Raw genomic sequence first — 20680 nt, forward strand, 5'->3', positions numbered from 1 at the left:
CACCTGTGGTGTAATCACATGCTCTTCTTCTCCTCGAGAAACCAAGCCAGAGGAAGGAGGGAACACAACCCACAGATGTCAACACACGTTTTGCCATGACTTTGATGGGAACCACTTATTGCAGGGTATCTCTATGCTATGGGGATCTTCCCAGCCAGAGTCCCTTAGCAACTCCTTGTCAGGTATTTAAAATAAAGATTGCAAGCTTCACTCAACCTAAAAGGTATCACATCCCCCAGATAGCCATGGTAGTGCAAGAGAGTGATACAAAAAGTCTTCCAATCCCAAAGAAAGAGAAGTCATTGAATTTGAGGCTTGGAGTGCTTCACATGATGGTCTGATCAGATTTCCCACCTGACCAGAGGGATCTCCAGCACAGATCCCACCAAGAAAAGAAGTATGCACATGAATTTCTACAGTGCTCCTTGAGCTCCTGGAGAAGTCCCCATCAGAAAGCATCTCAAGGACTGCAGGATCTATGGCTCTGTGAAGGCAACTGAGAATGGGTTTTTCCCACTTTTACAACTAAAACCTCTGCATCGGGCTGCAAGAGTTTGCCCAGTCACTGGATTTTCTCACACATTTTCCTGTTGGGTCAGAGACCCCTTTACCACACTCACATAAGGACTTGCAGGTTCAGACATGGCAAGCTGTGACACCTAAAGGAAAAGTAGCCCAAAGGTTCCAAAACCTGGATCCATCAAGGGTGCCAACCAAACGGGCAGCCCACAGCACGGGCTTTCCTCTACAGCTCTCCCAAGCCACCAAGCAACCCGGTCTAACCCTGCTTCGCCTGGGAGAGCTGACAAGATTGCAGCCAGAGGTGGTGTGGCTGCAGGCCAAGTTACATGAGTACTCATAAAAGAGACTTTGTGGAGGAGCCAAGTTAGTTCTTGTCCCTAACCAACTGTGCCAGAGTGCTCTGAGAGGGGACAAACCAGCACAGCATCTTTCCATGCCCTGGGAGCAGGGCATCAGATGAAATGCATCCTTCTGGGAAAAAAAGACCACATTTTGAAATACTTTCTGTGTTCCTAAAGCCCAGGCTGAGAAGGCAAACCCATCTGCTTAATGCACTTCTCCCACTTTGGATGTGTGACTGTGACCAACCCAAAGTAACACCGCTACTCTGCTCTCCTCTGCTGTACTACATACTCAGAGCGTGCTTTTCCTCACTGCAAATTACATGCTTATTAGCAGCGTGTGCACATCCATTCTCTGACACAAACTTGGTTCATCTAAATCGAGCTAAAATATTGGTTAAATGCACTTTTAAACAAAAGGTAACATCCTGGTATGTTGAACTGCAGCTGCGATGCTGGTTTGGTGCCTTAGTCACCATTGGTGGAGGAGAAATGCCTCTTATTCCCTCACCCAGCAGCCTCCCAAATGCTCTGCAGAGCACTGTGACCCCTATCCCTACAGGGATCTGTGCCTGGTTCCTACAAAGAGCAGTTTGAATGTCTCCTCATAAATTCGTAATACTCAAGGAATTAAACACGAATAACATTTCCATTGTTTCACTCCTATTGCAGCAATAGGAGTTTGGCTTTGCTTTTCTTGTTCTTTAAGAACGCCAGCGAGCAATAGATTTCTCCAACAAGAAATCTGTTTCCTGCAGCAACGGGCTAAAAATGTACTTCAGGACTCATCATCCCTACAGTTACTTAAAAGTTGTGTAGATGTGGTGCTTAGGGACATGGCTCAGTGGTAGACTTGGCTGTAGTGCTATGCCAGTGGTTGGGCTTGATAACCTTAGAGGTCTTTTCCAACCTAAGTGATCCTATACCTGTGACTTCTCTGCACATGGAGGATGACTGGAGGTGAGCATCCACAGCAAGACAGAAAATTATACATAGTGGGAACAACCCACGTGCAAACCAACCCCTGCCCAAACCTCATCTCAACCAGCAGAGAAACATCACCCAGCAGCACCCAACAGCCTTTCAAATTAATCCCCCTTCACTCCCCTCAAGTTAGGATAAGGGAAATCACTTCAGATAAAGATAATAAGTGTGCTCTGGAACTGCACAGACTTTTTCCTAAGAGCAGTTCTGGTTTCTGCAGTAGGGTCTTGCTGGTGTGTAGGGGACCAATGCTGCTTCCAGCCCCACAAGCAGGCAGAGCCCTGTTGTGTTCCCAACCCCATTTGGTTGACTTGACACAGCTCCATGTAGGTAGGGCAGCAAGCAAGCACTGGGCACAGAAAGAACCCTCTGTGGGTTGCCTTGGGCCAGGATGGGGGCTGTTTTATGTCTAAAAGAACACTGGATGTTTCTTTTCCTCCAGTAACCAAATGAATAAAAATGCAGTTGGAAAGATGCTTCCTCAGTTAGATCCTGTCCTTTCAATCAATAGGTTCAGCTCATCACACAACACGCATCCACTCCAGAATCACAGGACAACTTGAACCAGCAGCACGCAGGCTCTGGAGGTTACAGCCACGCACAAGAGAGGTTAAACACATTTCTAAACTCCCTTTTTCCCCGCGCTCCCACCGCGGGATCGGTTTCTCCACCTCACCCCGCAGGCACCGATTGCAAACACAAGGAAAATACTCACTGCCAAAACCCGCAGGAAACTTAATGAAGTGAGGATAATTCCCATACATGTTTAATCTTCAGTTCATCTCTCGCCTTTCAAAACACGACCGTCTCCTCTCACTTCAAAGCTGCCCGGAGCGCGGTGCTGCTCGCCCGGCTCGGGGCACGGCTCTGCAGGGGCTCTCGGAGGGCTGCGGGGCAGCTGCCTCCTCCCTCGGTCCCATTCTTGCTTGGAACAGCTGTCGGACGGGATGAGACTCGCTCCCGTTCCCAGCAGCTCAGGGCCGGCTCCTGCCTTCAGCTATCCGAGCTCCCTGAGAATTCACGGCGGAGCGTCCCGGTAGCATAACCGCTCGGCTAAGACGCAATTGGATGCATGCTGGCTCTGGTACAGAACAGAAATTAGGAGGTGGAGGGGAGGTTAAGTTGTTTAGGGGAGGAGCATCGTGAAGAAGGAGGGGGCTGTTCTGCTTTCCCACCAGTGAAGGCTCGATGCAGACTATTAGTTATGCCGGCCCCAGCCATGTGGAGGTGTTTTCCTGCCATGCAAAAAGGATTTCGTCCGAGTGCTTTGGGAACGGGGCTGTTGCAGGGCACGGAGCATCGTGCTCCTGCCCCGTGAGAAGCTTCACTCCATCTGCACTCTCAGCATCCAGCTGGACTGCAGCCACCCCAGGAAACACAGGATTGAGCTGGAAGGGGCAAAATAACTAAAAAAAAAACCCACACGTGCACTGCATAAAGCACCACATGCAAACATCAGTCTCCTTGCCACACCATTGCACAGGGCACTAACACAGGCAGTGCTATGTCCTGCCCTGCAGGGATGCTCCTGGCCCTGCAGATGAGACCCAGAAGGCAGCAAAGCAGTGGGCTGCAAGGTGGCTTCTTTCCATTTCCAGATGGAAAATTGGATTTCTCAGCAGGAAAAGCATCCCCCAACCTTCCCCCCCCTCCCCAGTCTGCAACAAATCTGATAAACACTTTTCAATCAAAAAACGCACCAACAAATGCTCTGCTTCATATATGCATTCTTTTTTCTTTGCCCAGGGAAACCCAAGGGCTGTGCCCTCACTGCACAGGATGGATCTTGGCTGCCCTGGGACTGGGAGGTGTGAGCAACAAAGCTGCTTTGAGCTTTAAGCGCCCAGCGTGCTGAGTTTAGCAGCAGCGTTAGTTCTTACCCGCAGCACGGGATCTCAGCAGCTTTAATTCCATGCTAATGACATTTTAGTAGGGAATTATTTTTATTGATCTGCCCAGAGCAAAGAGCCTGAGTGCAGCACGGCTCAGCCAGCACCCCATCCCTTTTTCCTTTCTTCCAGTTTATAAGAGAGAGAAAACAAAACAGCCCCGAGCTCCCTAAAAAGGCCACAGTCCCAGGCTGTAAGTGGATTACCTTATTGATTTTTAGCAGATCTGGGTTAGTGAGTGCTTAGTGCTGCAGAACACATGCACACTGAGCACCCCCAAAAGAAAACCCCTCTCAAGATAAGCAAGCATCAGGTAATTCACTTTGGGGAACACATGGGTTTGGGGTAGGGAGAGGGCTCCAGCCCTTGTATACAGCTCAGTCTATGACAGGCTCCAGGAGCCAGCTCATCCTCTCCTGACAAGTGCTGTGGGACCTCAGCTTTTGCAAGACACAGCAGGAGTCACCATTTGTGCTCCTGAAGGTTTTCTGGTTTTCCCCTCCTGTTATGTGAAAGAATACATTATGATTGCCACCAAGGAAAAACACTGCCACTCTGCACCCAGATGGGACACAGTGCTCCCAACAGCCATCGGCCAGAGCAGAGTACTGGTTCCTGCCAGCTGAGATGCTAACATGGCACTGGGCTCTGCCTTGCTCAGGTGCCCATCATTTTTTCACAGTCACTGTACCTCAACATGTTGGGACAGCATCCAGAAGATTTAGCACAGCTCCACCCAGCCTTTGAGTCTCTGGAGCCAGACCCTAAACAGTGGAGGTCCAAAGTGCAATAATCTTATCCCACTCCATCTCAGAGCCAGGGAAGAAGAGATCAAATATGATTACCATTCTCCAAACACTGGATTGAGCCAGGAAACCCCCAAACACGACTAAGAATCCCATTATTCCCCCATCCTATTTCTGTTTAAAGGCAGAGGTAAACCATGGTCATACTTACAGAAACAGCAGATGTAAATAAAAAGGCTGCAGCCCTCCTAACTCTACAACTGCATGTACAGCTCTCTCCTATTACAATACTTTGGAGCTGTAGGCATTCAAAGCCAATGCTCACAGCTGTGGGTGGCAGAGGTGGAGGCTCCCCTCAGACAGCAGCCAAGGTGCAGCAGGGTTACAAGGTTGGGTGTCCATGAGCCCTCCCCACACAACTCTTGGGGAGGACAGAGAGATGCCTCCCCCAGGCCAGAACAGGGACTTGAAGCAGAGTTTCTCTAGGCTTATCAATGGAGCATCCCAGTGTCATCTATCTGCCATACTTGTTGGTACTGGCATGGAGTCAGAGAATTGTAAAGGTTGGAAAAGATTTCTAAGATCAACTAGTCCAACCATCACAGAGACATGGATAAGTCAATTCAGCCAGTATGATCCTTAGAGAGGCAGGGAGCTCATGCATCAGCCCTTCCTCACCCAGCCCTGCCCTTTCTCACCGCTACCCTCTAGCAAAGCAATAACCGTGGACACCAAGCTAATGAAATTAGCCCCACCAGGCTAATGCAATTACCAGCAGCAGCACAGTCGGGCCACAGCACCCCCTCACCTGCAGGCACACAGCCTGCCCTCTCCTCCTCCTCCCCAGCTGCCTCCTGCCACGCATCCCCTGCCCACAGGCCGGCACCTGCTGCAGCTCAGGGTCCGGAGAGCAGCAGGCATCATCCTCAGCACCATGCAGGGCACAGCCTACCTTGCAGAAAACCCCGTCCCATACAGCCTCCAATTGCAGATAATTCCCAGTCTGTTTTAACCTCAGGAGTCGTTCAATTACCAGCACCATAATGAGGCCCTCGATGCTAATCAGCGGTGTCACCGAATCCTCTTAGGGCTGCCTAAGCTCCTCCAGCAGCTTTGCTGGTGCGGGTCCCAGCTGCCCACTCCTCCCAGGAATTACCTCCCCATAGGGGTGCTGTTGGACACAGATGCAGGTGAGATGATCCCAGAATTTGGTGCCAGAAGGCAGGGTGACAGAGGCACCTGAAGAAGGTTTTGCCCAGCCCAAAGGGCACCCAGAGCCAAACCTGCACCGCAGTGAGCAAACATACAGAAATCAGCTTTGAAAAGTGCAATAAACACACAGGTTTCCATCCACCCATCTCTGAATATTGTTGTCTAAGCATCAAGCCAAAAGACATTCTCTAAGATGCTCCAAGCAACTTTTTGGCTCCTAAAAGCGGCTGGAGGGGATCCTACCATGCTCTGCTCCTCTGCCCTGGCACTCCTTTGCAGGGCAACACACAGCTCTCCACACACATCCGCTCTGACTCAGGCTTTCTGCTCCAACAATGCACTTTTTAATATCACACAAGGAGCAAAAACAACAGGTCCACTATAACGCCGAGATATCCTGAGGCAGAAAATCCATTCGGAGCCCAGCAAGAGAGAGTCAAGTCAATTAGACACTTTCTAGGGCGTCAAGCTGCCAACAATCCAAGCCTTTGTATGGGGAAGAATCACTGCCTATGTGCTTCCCGACTACCCCCCTTGCTGGAGCAGAAAGGTCAGTGGTGGAGCGTCATGGAAAAGCATGCAGCAAAATATTCCTGGGAAGGTGGATGCAAAGAAATCGCCATGTGGATTTTTACTGTCAAAAGCATCCATTGCTCTGGGGTTGGGGATCGTGGGGGAACTGGTGAGTTAACAAAGGTGAAGGGGAACTTCATACCTTCCTGTCACTGCCCTGCAAGAAAACTTTGTTATCACATTGCTACAGTACTTAGAAATCATCGTCTACATGCAAACCCTGCTTCAGCCCTCCTCTACACATGGTGTGAAGCTGGGGAGGTTTTGGGGCACTGCTGCCTGCATGAGGCCATGAAGAGCTCCCACCTGCATCCCCTGGGGCACACATCACAGCCCCAGTGCAGCCAGGGGCTTTGTTTGCTGTTCTCACTCCACGCATCCCCACAGCCGTGCTTTTACATTTCCTCCTGCCTCAGCAAGTGCAAAACTCCAGAGACAACCTGTCAATCTCCATCACATCTGGCTGCCTCACATGGTCTATTTATACCAGCCAGGCAAACGTAGATCTTTGAGTTCAAGGTAACAAGGGTTATTTCTGCTCTGAGCAGCTACTTCCTCAGGGAAGGAAGGGTTGGAGGCATCCAAGAGGAACAGCATCCCATTAGGGGCTGGCAGCCATAACTCTATGGCTGAGGGCACAGTAGCCATCACCAGCCACAGCCCCATCCCCAAGGACCCAGCCACAGCAGGCAGGATCTGAAGGTTGACATCTATCATAGGACTTCCCATCCTATGCCCTTATGCATCATGCCACAGAGGGGAGGCCAACACATCCCATTCTAACCCACATTCTCTCCAAGGCCACAGCACCAGGCTTGCTGAAATATGGTCTGTACACTGAATAGTGCTCCTTAGCCCTTCTCCAGCAGACCCAGCCTGTTCTTTGTGAAGAAAATCAAATACCACCAGCTTATAAACGAGCCCAGCACTATCAGTGCAGCCATCCTGAACACTGCAAGCCTCTCAGCTCACCCTACAATGCATTTGGGCCACCATGAAAACAAAAGACTTTTGGGCACTTTTGCCCAACAGCACACCAGCCAACATTGGACTGAGCCCACAAGCCTGCTGTTTGGTATTCAGGACACTGAGCAGCTTTGCCTTGCTCTGACAGATGCACACGTCTCTTCTCTGCAAGCCCTTCCCCTGGGACTCCGTACATTGCAGCAGCCAGAGGGAGACAAGCACAACACAGAGCTCAGCCAGAACAGCCCCATGAGATCTGCTCCCCTCAGCAATTGCACAGCCAAGGGGCAGGTAAGGAGCCAGCAGCATTGAGCATCCTTTTCCTTATCAACAGCCTCCATCACCTTTCAAACATATTTTCCTCCTGAAAGCCACGCGTTCCCCCTCAAATAGAAAATCCACTGCTGTTTAAAGACTACAACTCCTCATGCCTTAAAGAAAGGAGCAGCCCTGGATCAAGGCGAGCACAGACCACACCATGCAGAGAGCCAAGACAGCACAGCAGCAAAGAGCAAACGCATAAAGAGTTGGCAGGGACACGTGCTGACATTTGCTGGCACCGTCAAATAGCTGCTCTCTACCTCGTCCCAGTAGAAAGGGAGAGAAGGAAACAGCAAGTGCCTGCCCACAGCCACATGTTTTGGCCTCATCCCTTTGAGCAGAAGGAGCAGCAGGAGGAGAGAAGGGGAATGAGCTCGCATGGGCACAGCCACACACTCTTGGGTACTTGCGCTGCATCCATGTGCACCAACTTTCCAGCTTGAGTATTAAAGCAAGCTCTGAGGATGGCAGAGCAGCTTCTCCAACACAGAGCTGTCTCTGTTAGCCCAACGCATCCCAGCTGCAAAATCCAGAGATCTTAAACTTCACAGAGAGTTTTGTTAGTGCCTTGGGTTCTTTGCCACAACCGTTTCCAGCAGACCTAAAGACTACATCCCTACCAGTGAACTCACTATCTGCACAGCATGGGGTCTGTCCTGCTGGCTGCAACCACAGACGTTCCGTCATGCCATTCCCAAGTGCAGGCTGGGAGTCAGCATTGGGCAAGAGCTGTTTTCACAGAGAAATTTGACAGCTTTTAAGAGCCAAGCCATACCCACACAGAGCAGGCTGCCCTCACAACCTACCCTGGCTAATTTCACCAGCAGATCTCTTAAATCACAGCTATCTACACACGTAACCTCTAACCCAGGATGACACAGCAGCAAGGGAGGATGAATGTTGACGAACCCTTGGCCAGGTGAAATAGAAGACCTTAAACAGCTGACACCAGTGGACACAGCTCTCCAACAAACATATCTCCCATCAGCAGTAGCCCAGAGCTGCACTCATGTCTCTTTCTGGATTAAAAAGCAGCAAAGGACATTCTGGCCCACAGGAAACCAAGCAGAGTAAAAAGCAGCTCCTTTGCCAGGGCTCCACACCCCCTCCTTCTCCTCTAGGAAGCTGTACCTCTCTGTGCATCCCCATCACCTCCAGGGCAAGCGTTTCCCAAAGCCACCTCCATTACCTGCAGCCCTCCTTGAGGAGCAGCTTTGTTCGCCTCTCTGCCGAGCACCTCATGCAACATTTTGGCCAGATGAAGACAGCAGCGAGGAGGAGAGACCTTTGCTTGACATGGAGATGTGATGCGACTGCTCCCTGCCCTCCCAGGCTCCAAAGGGCACCTGGCTCCCCATCCCTGGCTGAGCACGCACAGCTGCCCCAAGGCACCCACAGCCCTGTGCGTGCCGAGACGGCCGGCACATCAGTCTCCATGAGATCACCCTGCCCAGCTCCCACTCGAGCTGTCAGAGCAGGGATTGTGGCTTGGTACAGACACAGGGCCAAGCTTCTCCCAGCTGCCCCACACCACTGAACAGCACATGCATGTTGCCAAAGCAAGGCTGCAGAGGGGACAGTTAGTTTTGCAGCTTGAGTGGCCAATAGGTGGTAGAGCTGTGGAAGAGCCCAGAGCAGTTCCCCCATGTGCATCTGCTTCTCTCAGCAGAAATCAGTGTTCTCTTTCTCACCCCCAAGAGCACATAGAGGGGAAAGAAGCCGCCTGCTTTAGGGTCACCCTTTTCTTCTGTGGCCATAAGGTCCAAAGGGAGCTCATCACAAAGGATGTGGTGGCCCAGCCTGCTTGCAGAAAAATTTTCTCCCAACACAACGCCAGCAACTTCATTTGCAAACCCACCCCAAACACAGCACAAAGCACCCTGCTTTCCTGGCTGCCATCCCTCTTCACCTTGCTTATGCCTGCAGCAGTTTGCTGGGTTACCCATTGCAGCTAAACCAACAAAGCTGCAAAAAGAAGAAAAAAAAAAAAAAAGGGACAAACAAACATGATATTCTGCAGCAATTAGGGCTAAATAGGAAAAAGGGATGTAGGGAATGAATGGACAATGAAGAGGGCAGGCACGCAGCAGGCTTTGCACAAACTGTCCTTGGGCAGCCAGGTCCGAGCCAGGCAGCACGTAAGGAAGTGCAGGCAGATGAAAAGGGGTATTTCAAGAGGCATAGGGCAGCTCCCACAGGGCCTCCCTGTCTGCTGGGCTCATCACAGAGCACCCAGCATGGAGCAGCTCCTGTGGTCCCCCCCCCTTTTCACTGAGTCCTTTTGGGTGGCAGGAAGATGCTGGCAAGCAGCAGTGGGGTCCTCTCGGAAAGGAAGGAATCCATTAATCTCCCTGGTAATTACTGCCACATATGGATTTGCACAATTACACTCTGTTAATTGGTTATTACAGGCAAGGCAGACTGATTGGGCAGAACGGCTGTGCTTTAACCCCTTCACTACTCCCAGCACTGCTCTATCCTCCTGTAACCTCACTGGCTCCCATGACGAGGTACATACAGCCATGGTGAGATGACCTATATCAGGCAGTAGAGGTAAAGCCTTCATAAAACCCCAAGATTTCTGCTGCCATACCTCCCCCTCTCACAGGGGCTGCCTCACCACCCCTTCCTAGGGCATCAGAAGCTGTGTGAAAGTCAGGTATTGCATAGCATAAGCAAGAAACTTAGGGAAAAGCAGAGCCAGGCATCACACCATGCACGCAGCGACAACTTGCATCTCAGCCTTTGAACAGCCCCAGCTAGAAGATGCAATAGGAGCAAAGGCAGGAACCAAGCAGGACCACAGCAAGGGAAGCAGGAGTCCAAAACACTTTCTGGCTTTTCCTCTGAGTGAAAAAAGGCCTTGGGAGACCACTCTGAGTTATCAGCTGGAATGGATCGAGAGGTGACTCAAAATACCTGCAACAAATCCTCAGCAAGGCACACATACCACCTTCCATACCACTGGTATTGCAGGGGTCCCTCTGGTCACACAAAGTGCAGCAGAGGAGAAACCTGTCCCCATCAGCGAATTAAAGAACTTAATCTCCTGGCTCCCTGACTTCAGTGCAGAAATTTCTTCCTTGTGCAAAAGCCAGATCACCCCATCCATTGAAAAGGCAGCGTCCCTCACAAGTGGTCGCAAGCGCGCCTGAGCTCAGCTCTGAGGAAGGGAAAAGCAGGCGAGCCCACAGCCATGGAACGCTGCTGAGTCCTGCCAGAAGCCGGTCTGTGCTGCAAAGTTCAGAGTGAGTCTTCAGAGCTGTCAAAGGGAAGATGGGGCAGAACCCACAGCCGTGCTTAGAAAGGTCAGCTGGGAAAAGTCAGCAAGGGAAAGCTGCTTGTGTTATTGACAGATGCAGAGAGGAAGGGGCTAACCCAGAAGTACCTGCCAGGTGGCTTTGGCACGCTAGGCTTCCACTCTGGGCAGCTGCAGCCAGCAATGAGCCCTTTGTGGGTCACCTCCTGGCAACAGAGGCTGGGGACAAAGCCTGGAATTGGCACCAGGCAGCATTCCTTTGTCCCAAGGGATGAGAGCAGGCCAGTGGGATGGAAGCCCTTCTGAATCTTGCAGATCACATCAGCTCTTCAGGACTCTGAGTCTCAGATATCCCTGTCCTTCATGTCCATGCACACCTATTTATGCAAGTTTCTTTAAGAAATGGAATTACCCCCCATAATCCTGGGCTGAAATAGTGCATCCACTGACTGCTGCAGCCATAATTAACTGCGAGGAAAATCAATTCCAGCACTGGTTTACCTGATGTACAGGAATCAGCACAATAATGGATCATCAGATGCTAATCAAATTTGATATCGATATAGGATGATTAAGGATGGAAAAAGGCCATTGAGATCATCAAGTCCAACCGTCAACCCATCACCAATGTTCCCAGTACATACATTTACCAAGGCAGTAACAAGAGAAGATGCCATTTTAAATCACATGTGACTTAGAAATATGTATACGGTTCAAAACACAGAATGGCCCCGGTTGCAAGGAACCTCAAGGATCATGAATTTCAAATAGATCTGAAATGAATTGGACCACTTCAACAGTTTTCAGTGGAATTCTCTCCCACCCCACACATGTATGTGTAAGTATATGCATTTATGCGCACACACAGTGAATCCTTTTGACAAAAATCAATATTTATCCAGTAAGATACGCCGCTCCATTAAAAGAATAAATAGAAATATCATGGCTATGTGTAACCCATTCATGAGCCAATCCCCAGAACTCCTTTAGTATGAGCCATTGCATCCCTCACCCCTAAGCACAGCTCCCTTTCCAATCCCTGGGCTGGTGCGTGCCCACAGGGCTGGGCAAGCCCTACATCTCTTGGTGTCCCGCCATCCCTCTGTATATGTACCCAATGCACAGCAGCAGACTCGTGTGGGGACAAAGCAAGGACTTACAGAAGTGAGGGAAGGAGCCCATCTCCAGGGAGTAAGGAGCCTGCATGCCCGGCTGCATTGCCAACCCACGTCCTGTCTCTTCAGAAGACTCAACCATGAAAGGAGTTTTGGGATCAGCTCTCCCATCCACACCAGGCTGCTGGAGAAGGAGAGGATCACAGAGAAAGGAGTGCTTGTGCATTACACAGCAGCATCCTCACAATCTGTCCCAAGTTACAAATTTACCTCCCAGACCTTGACCAGGGCTGGGGTTTCCTGTGTTTGCTCTTTGGGCTCCTGTCCCTTCAAGGTGTTGCAATGCTGGGGGAGGGCTGGCCACACAGACTAGATGATCTAGAGGTCTTTTACAACCTTTAAGATTCTAACCTGGGCTCCTGATGGAACCAAACCACACAAAACAGCAGTCATCCCATCACAAGCACCCTCAGCTCAGCTTTCCTCCTCTCTTGCTTTCTCTCTGCCAGTTGGCCTTTTTTCTCTTATCTGTCAACATACCTGCTCTACAACAACATTTGCCATTAGGAAGGACACAGCATTAGCCACATCCCTGCTGGACTTCAGTGGAGACCAAACAGAGCTGGCTTTGGCCTCAGTGAAGCTGTCTCAGTGCCTGGGGGGCAGGTGATGAGGAGAAACATCCTTGTCTGCATGTGGGTGACCTGGACAGACCCATGTCTGCAGTAGGCTTTCAGAAGGCAGCCAGCCTGTGCTGCAATCCATTTGTCTTGTGCTGCAGTCAGATCTGGCTTTGTCCCTGTGCCTGCTTATCTCCGTTACACTCAGACCATGCGTGGGTGTCCACCAGCATCTCCCCTCTGTGTTTGGATTTTGCCAGTCCTGATGGAGAGGAGCTACAAGCAAACAACATTCCTCTCCCTGTCTGCACTGATAATCTCAGGAACTCATCTCCTTGCACTCCACTCCAGCCTGTGTCAACATCACTGGGGTTGGGGGAGGGCAAGGCTGCACTGCCTGCTGTCCCATCCCGTACTCCATGTGCTACCCAGCCCAGCACCCTGCACCAGCAGGGCTCCTCTGGGGATGAGTCAGACCCACGAGGGGTTTCTGAACATCTTCTCCTGGATTGCTCCATGTTTAAGGCAACAAAACATGCAGGTCCTGGAGTGCAAAGTGATCTCGAGACTTATGCTGCTTGAGGCTTTCAGGAATTGAAGCCTCTCCATCACTGCCAGGCCCTCAGATCATCAAATAGAACTTTGCTACTTCAATGCACCTCAGATTTGCTTCTTCATATCCCACAACCTGCAAGACTTCCGTGCCCCAAGCAGCAGTGCTCACATCCCTCCTGCATTCCCTCTCCCTTTCTCAGACCAAACATATCACAGCACAGATCCAGGGTGTGGAGCCGCTCCAGAAATCAGGCTGCAGTGTTAGGTGGCACAGCTTTAATTACAGGGCTGGAGCCAGCAGAAAGGCTATGAAACACTGCTCCTCCAAAAACTGAAACCTTTGCTCCGAGAGCTCTGAGCAGAAGCAGCAGGACACGAACTCTGCCAGCGCACAAAGGAGCTGAATCGATGTCCTGTTGCTACAGCCCAGCAAAATAAGCTAATGATGGACAGGACTGCAAGTTCTCATACGGAGGAAAGGATTTACAGTGATACCAAAGAAATTATTTCAGCCCCACAGTGACAATACCCACCCGCTTCCTTATTATATTTTATTGATCTTGCCCTAAATACACGTGGCTGGAGGAAATGATGCATAAATTACTAACGAGTTAATTTCTTACTCTGACAGAGGCTCACAACAGCCCTTTGAAGGGGAACCAGGAAAGACAATGTGTGAAAGGATAAAGGCAACGAGACAAGCTTGGATGTAATAATCCCATGTGAATGATTATTGCTGCAACTAATGTAATCTAATAATGAAGAATTTATGCCAGATGTCCCCCGGAATATGCCAGGCAGACTCAGGATTCAGCAGTGGATCCATTTCTAAGGAAACCTTGTTAGGAAGAAAAAAAATGCTGTTGTTTGTTTGTCAACTGAGAGCCTGTAGACCTTTATAGGCAGATATTACAATAAGAGTATGCCTTGCAAAGCTTCCTGAAAGTGCATCCCTTAGGCCTGATTTCAAATTGGCGTTCAGGTGTAGTTTAGGATGTTGGGTTTGGGGCCGACCTTTTTCAAAACCCAGCCCTTCTCCCAAGCCAGAGCCGCCACCTGCACATCTCCTAAGGGTGCAGATGGAGGTGCTGGGAGGGCAGGTAAATGAAGAGAAGAAAATCACCTCCCTTTGTTTATTTTCACTGTGCTTCCTGCTCCCACCAGGATACCAGACCTGAGCTCCATCCCTGTCCCGGGGCACAACACACCCCATACACTCCTTCCTTTGTACAAGATACAGTACATGGGGACACTGTATAGCAGGTAAAACACTGGTTGCTACAAAATAGGTACAACATCTCCCTCCTGGCTCATGCTATTTAGAAGGCTGTTCTGCAGGCTAGGCATGGGACTGGTGGAACACTGCCAACCATCTGAGTGTTTCATGAAGACTTGACCTGGACCAAAATTATCACCCATACTGTAGACTACAGATGGGATGGTTTGCTATTTCAGATCAGCACCTAAGGGATGGTCTTCTACACTGGGCATGGGCAGAGCTGGCATATCAAGGTGTGAGGACAGCATTGCTAATGGGCACTGATTTCCAAGGCAGCATTTTCAGCAATCACAGCCAAACCAGAGACCTGACATCAGTGCTTCCTCTTCAAAAATACACAGGATAATGTGGAGAGAATAAATAAATAAATAAAACAGGCACAAGCCACACTTTTCACATTCCCTCCTTCTTTCCCTTTGCTTATTCATCACCTTGTTGGAGATGTTTCATACCGTAATTCCAAACACCTGTTACATACTGTAATTCCAGCCGTGTGCTTTGAGCTGTTCTTCATAGTTCTTCCTTCTTAACTATTGTTTTTTTTTTTTTAAGTAGCTTCAATAGGAAGGGAAGCCTCAGCAAGATCAGACCCACTCAAACTCGAAACACTCCACCCAACTTAAAAGATTTGTTTAAGCCCCATTAACTCAAATGGGACTTCACATCTTGTCCGTTGGCTGTTTTTGCAGGAAACCCAGACTCCACAGCGAACCTGCCTGACTCCTGTACCGAGTCACAGCCCCACGTGAGCAGGTAGGATTGTATCAACATCAGTGCTCGTCCCGTGATCCTCCTTTGTCAGCCCATCTGATAGCGTGGGCTGCTCGTCTGTGTCGAAATCTATTTGACAGAGGCTCTTTGATCTGCCCATACTCTGCTTTTCCATTCTAACAGGCCCACAGCAGCAGCTCCAAAGGACTTTGCAAACAATAACATGAACATTGCTGCACTTAGGACTTGCAAACTCTGATTTTAGCTCCTCTGTACGTCAGATGCCACCAGGCCAAAAAACAATTTGCAAACAGGACCTAAGATCAGGCCTAATTTTAGCAAGCCTTTGGGCTCCAGGTCCCCTGACTGTGCTTGCTTTGATGAAACATGATCCTAGGATGAAAGAAAGCAAAAACCCAGCTGGCACCTGCCGGGAGGGCAGGGAGAGCAAATCTGGCAGACAGGAGGTTCCTACAGAGATTGCCAACACTACTACACGTCTGTTTTGCTTTTTGGGCAGCACGGCGATTCCAAAGGTGATAAACATTTGGCTTGGCTGGCCAGACAAGATGTGCCCACATCAGATATTGCATTCTCCCTCCTCTCTCACTAGCATCTCTGCACCTCTCAGGCAGCCCCTTCTGTTGTGCTTCAGGTCGCCGAGCTGCAGAGAGCATCCAGGCTCTGCTGGAGTGAAGCACGTCGGTGGGAAGAGCTGCTCCCTTGCTAAGTGTGGGCCAGCTGGCTGGGCTGCATCTGGACAACTCATTTCAAATGTCAGTCTGGAGCACAACGCGAGGATTTTCATTACAGGACGCATCTGAACTTCAGACAACCCTGAGGTAACTGTAGCCTTTTTAGAAATGCAGCTTTATTTACAATTCAGTGTCATGAAAAGACAAATCTTTAAGTTGAGAGTGCTGTTTTTTTTTCCCCCAGACACTTCCAATGTGAAAGAATCATTCTTTAAAGCAAGACTTCTATCTGAGCATCTAAAGAAATTAGGAAAGACTGCTGACTCTCCTTGTTCTGCAGTCCTGAGGAATCCCCTCCAACCCAGTTATGCTCTTCAACCAAAGAGCATTTGGAAGGTTCCCTGCAATCTCTTCCTATAAACACCTATTGGTTTCACCCTGCTATGAAGGATGCAGGTGTGCTGGCTCAACCCCCTCATCAGCCAGCCACCTGCAGCTGGGTTGACTCGTTGCCCCTGCAGCAGCAATCAGCATCCTCTGATGGAGGGTGGGCAGGCAGGCCAAAGCACTGATTTCAAACCCCATCTCTCACCCCCTCAGTCTCCTCAGAGATGCCTACAGCACCTCTATGGCAGCACATCCTAGGCATGAGCCCCTGACTAGGTTTTATGGAGGTGATCTGGACAGCTGGGCCCCTTCTAGGAAGAAAGGGGCAGCTGATAGCAGTACTGTGTCTGCACTCTGTCACAGACTGTGCTTGCCTGCACCGGAAGCAACACGCGAGGCAAACACGCAGTCCTTGGTGGAAGCTATAGCAATTAGGTTAATGAAGAGCTGGGGCTGTCCCATATGTTTTCTGATCTGGTGTTCTTTGAGTGCCATACTGCACCTGTTCCCACAGCATCCAAAGGCCACAACGGCACAGATTTGCCTGCACCAGACACAGGAGCAGAAGGAGGACTGATACAGATTGCTGGCATAATGCGGAGGCAGAAGTTGCTCAGATTTAGCCATCAGTGATACTGGGAAATAAAACTAGTGCTCATCCCTCCAAGCCAACACAGCTAATAGATATAGATTAGGATTTCTGAAAGAGCTGGAGTTTCAGACACCAAATTGCTCCAGCTATCCAGGAGCCATGGATCCAGGTTGCTGGAATTCCTCGGAACATCCCTGCAGCTGCCCAGGTCCCACTCAGAAAGCCCCTGATTTTTGCACAGAGTCACAGTGCACAGTGTCAGCTTCCACCTGCAGTGCCATCGCTCAGCCAGGGGAAGGGCTTTGGAGTAGGTGAATTCTCAGATCCTCTCAAATCTCATTTCTTAGGATGCTCTGACAAGCTCTTTCCCCAGGTACAAGCTCAGAGCAAAACCTACTCTTCAGAACTAGCTTTGTTCACTACAAAGCCTGGAGGAGTTCATATTCCCAGAACACTTCTAAGACAGACAGTCCGTCCTTCCCCAGAGCATTTCCACTGCTCACAAGTGTGGATGTGGCACTAGGGGGCATAGTCAGTGGGTGTAAAGCAATGGAAAGCACAGCAATGACAGCAAAGTAGCAAAGTCCTAGGATGCAGCAAAAAAGAGAACTTGCTCAAACACAACAGCTGTGAGTACAGAAATAAAGGAAAGAATCTACCTACCTTCAGAAGGCTTCAGATGCATAGAAATTTCCAGAAGAAACAAACAAACAAACAAAAAAAGCCTTCACTCTACAGCCAACCCTTAAATGAGGTCTGGGAAGGGGTGGATCCTGGCTCCAGCCCTTCCATCACTCAGGTTCATTGCACACACCTGAGCTCCCCTGAGTGGGCCCTGCCTTCCCACCAGGTGTTCAATCACGGCTTCAGGCTGTGACTTAGCATTTCTGCTACCTTGGGCATAGGGGGATGTGTTGATGGTTGGTCTTTTCCACCTTTATGATTCTATTTCCCAGAGGCAGATCACTTTCTGGAGCAAGGCTTCAATGCTGACATGAAAGCAGAGAGTATCTGCCATTTGTAACCATTCCTGCCTCCTGCTAGAATGTGAATAAAGTGCTTTAAAAGACCCCAGAGCTGTCGCCAGTTTCCATGGCCAAAAGGCTGACCTTCAAGGCAGCACACAGGGAAGGATGCTGTGACGGGTCGTTCACCATTTAATGAGGCAAGAACCGAAATCTGCAAGGAAACAGGAAGTAAAAGTGACAAAAGAGAAACACGGGCCAGCCTGCCATTCGTGTGCACACAGGAACATTTGCACGTTATGAGCTTCCTCTGGCAGCATCTGAAATACTCATGAGCACTGAAAGGAACCGCCCATGGCCTCAATGCAGCCAAACTGAGCAAACGCTGCCTGCAGTCTGGGTAAAACAGTGCTCTCTGCACTCATCGTGGCTTTGAGGAGTGAGGTGTTTGTTTCTTAGTAATTGCAGTTGCTGCACAAGAAACTTTTTACCTCCACCGCGTTTTAAAAACTGGATTTTAAAGTCAGTATCAGGGAAGAGGTGGAGTTTTTAACCTTCTGGCACGTCAGGTGGGATTTTACACCACTCTGAGCAAAACTTGTACCCTCTGCTCCAACTGGGCAATGAAATAGTGCTGAATATTTGTGAAGAAAAGCTAACAGAGGGAAAAGAAAATGAAGCAGATTGATCTGTACTGACCCCAGCAGTGCTATCTACCTGCCCCAGTTCAAAGGAGCAGCGTGATAAATGCATTCAGGTGAACAGCTGGCCTGGCTTGGATTCAAATGAACCACCAACCTGAGTATACTCTGCATGAAGAGGATGTCTGAGCAGTGCATGCAAAATGCACTGTGGCTTTGCCAATTACACATGGAATGCAAACTGCTGCTGTCCCTCCAAAGGAACATGGTGAGGGTCTCTCAGCTCTCCTCACACCCTACCCCACCAAACCTGCGGGCATTCTATAGGTTTGATAATTCAGCCTTTGCCAAGGGGTGAAAATGATATCATGTATTCCATCTGGTTGCTTCCAACAGTTGTGTCTTGGTCAAAAGAGAGTCAATGTAAAGTAGCAAGGGTTTACTCTGTTCTCCCACTGCAGCCACACTGGCATCAGCTGCAGCAAGAAATGGGAAAGGAGAGCAGTGAGGATGGGATAGGGCCACGTCTCTCTTAGGATAGGACTTTCTAGAACTACGCCTGCTGTCATTTTGGCTAAAATGGTATCATTTCCCTGTGGCACATTTCATTACCCAAGTGAACCCAGCGTTTCACCATGTCTGATTTGTATGTTATCTGAGTTGTTTGCGCTGATATGAGATAAGATGAAGGGGGGACGTCACTCTTTCGTGCAGCGTTGGCTGTGCTCTGTTTCCCTCTTGGTGTAGGTCAGGCTGGGCTCGATTTCCCAAGATCCCAAAGAGAAAACATCCTGCCTGATTGCAGCCCCTCCTTTCCCAGAAATCGCACTGTGGAATAAGCCCTGAACGCAGTGTTTCCTGTCTTTCTATTAACCCTTTGCCTTCCACCCAAGTGCTCCATGACACAAGCCTGCTCCAGCAGGCATGGATTCAGTATGCTCCCTCCTCCTGCCCACTCAAAGGCTGTCAGAAGCCCAAAATGACAGCACTGGAGTGCCAGAAGCAAGCAAGTCACCTGCAATTTCACACCTGCCTTCGTTGCCTTTGTGGCAGCTGGTGAGGCGAGAAGCTGATGAAGGTCCCACTTGGCCCAGGCTGAAAGTCAGAGCAACTGTTGGGCCTTTCAAGGAACGTCCTTTCCTGAAGTGGGAAGGCAGGTAGAAAACCTGCTGGCAGCTGCCTGGGGGCATCTGCTGCCTTGCTGAGGAGGCATTTGTGCTTTTTTTGCCCTGTTCTTGGCAGTATTCCTGAGCTGGAGAAAGCATTGGCCATCATCAGCTGTGCAAGCACTTTCTGGGCAGTGGATTTCTTTCTTATCACAGCTCAACTGTGCTGGCCAGGTCTGCCTCTCTCCTAGGCAAGACTTAACAGCACCAGGTGAGCAGCAATAACCACCTACCAATTTTGACTCCACTGGCCAAATTTAACCTGCAATTTTCCTTGTTTCACCCTAGAGAGGCGTGCATGTGAGAGGCCATAAACTGAGATAGGGAGCCCCATAATATGACTGTGCAAATGTTAGAGGCTGGACTGTGATACCTGTGTCTGTTCTGCCCTCTGCTAAGCTTTTTCTGCCTAATACCAACAGGAGGTTGGCCTGCCAGCCTGTGGGCAAGGCCACGTTATATTCATTTGCTGAGAAATATGGTTCTCGAGGAGCAACTGTCTTGTGTTCTTACCTGTCCCTAACCAACAGCTTTAGCACTCACCATAGCACCCTACTCCTCTGGGCCCCTGGGCTGAAGACCCCTCACAGGGTACCCACCAGCAGCTGCACATTAGCAGCAGGCTCAGGCCAGGAAGCAGCAGCCAGTCTCCCTGCAAAAACCAGAGGAATGCAAACAGGAGCAAGACTCGGGACAGAAAACAGGCTCACAAAGAGCTTGAACACACCACATAGCACAGACATTGCATGTCACAGTCTGGCATCCCGGCCCTAATGCCCTCTGACAGCTCCCAGAGCAGGAGCTGGGCAGGTTAGTGATTTGATCATGACTCTAACTCCTGCAGGAGCTTCAGAGTTCCTGCTGCCAGTCCTCTGCAAAGCACGCGAGGAGCTTTGCAGACTGGCAAAGCTTCCAGAGCCTGTAGCAGTGACCTACCTTTGTGAGCTAAGAACTGCTGGCCAAATGCTGGGTCCACTCCAACCCTTGTAAACCAGAGCTGTGGAAGGCAGCTTCAGCCAGGCCCTAGTAAATGAGTGCTTGTTTGATGGCTAATTGCTTATGAAAATACAAGGCACAATCCCAGTGTGGGCAGGGCTTATACTGCCATGGGCCCAACTGAGAACCGAGAAATTTAAGGGAA

The 20680-nt window shown here is 49.9% G+C and overlaps 1 protein-coding gene across 11 annotated transcripts in view; it reads right to left on the reverse strand.

Moving 5' to 3' along the window:
- Positions 1 to 17517, reverse strand: part of RXRG (retinoid X receptor gamma) — a 29725-nt gene extending 12208 nt beyond the window's left edge. For 2 of the 11 annotated variants that reach the window (XM_090146062.1, XM_090146061.1), the window contains exons 1-2: positions 10943 to 11031; positions 2563 to 2928 (exon numbers count right to left, since the gene is read on the reverse strand). In XM_090146062.1, the coding sequence (XP_090002188.1) occupies positions 2563 to 2611 (49 nt within the window). In that variant the 5' untranslated portion in view covers positions 2612 to 2928; positions 10943 to 11031. Of the gene's footprint in view, positions 1 to 2562; positions 2929 to 10942; positions 11032 to 11927; positions 13424 to 17430 lie in introns of those variants that run through there. The other 9 variants (XM_090146060.1, XM_090146058.1, XM_090146059.1 and 6 more) reach the window with 9 other exon arrangements.
- Positions 17518 to 20680: the final 3163 nt, after the last annotated feature.

The sequence above is a fragment of the Phasianus colchicus genome, chromosome 9 (genome assembly GCF_987193195.1).
Source record: "Phasianus colchicus chromosome 9, bPhaCol1.hap1.1, whole genome shotgun sequence".
In the NCBI taxonomy this organism is placed as follows: domain Eukaryota; kingdom Metazoa; phylum Chordata; class Aves; order Galliformes; family Phasianidae; genus Phasianus; species Phasianus colchicus.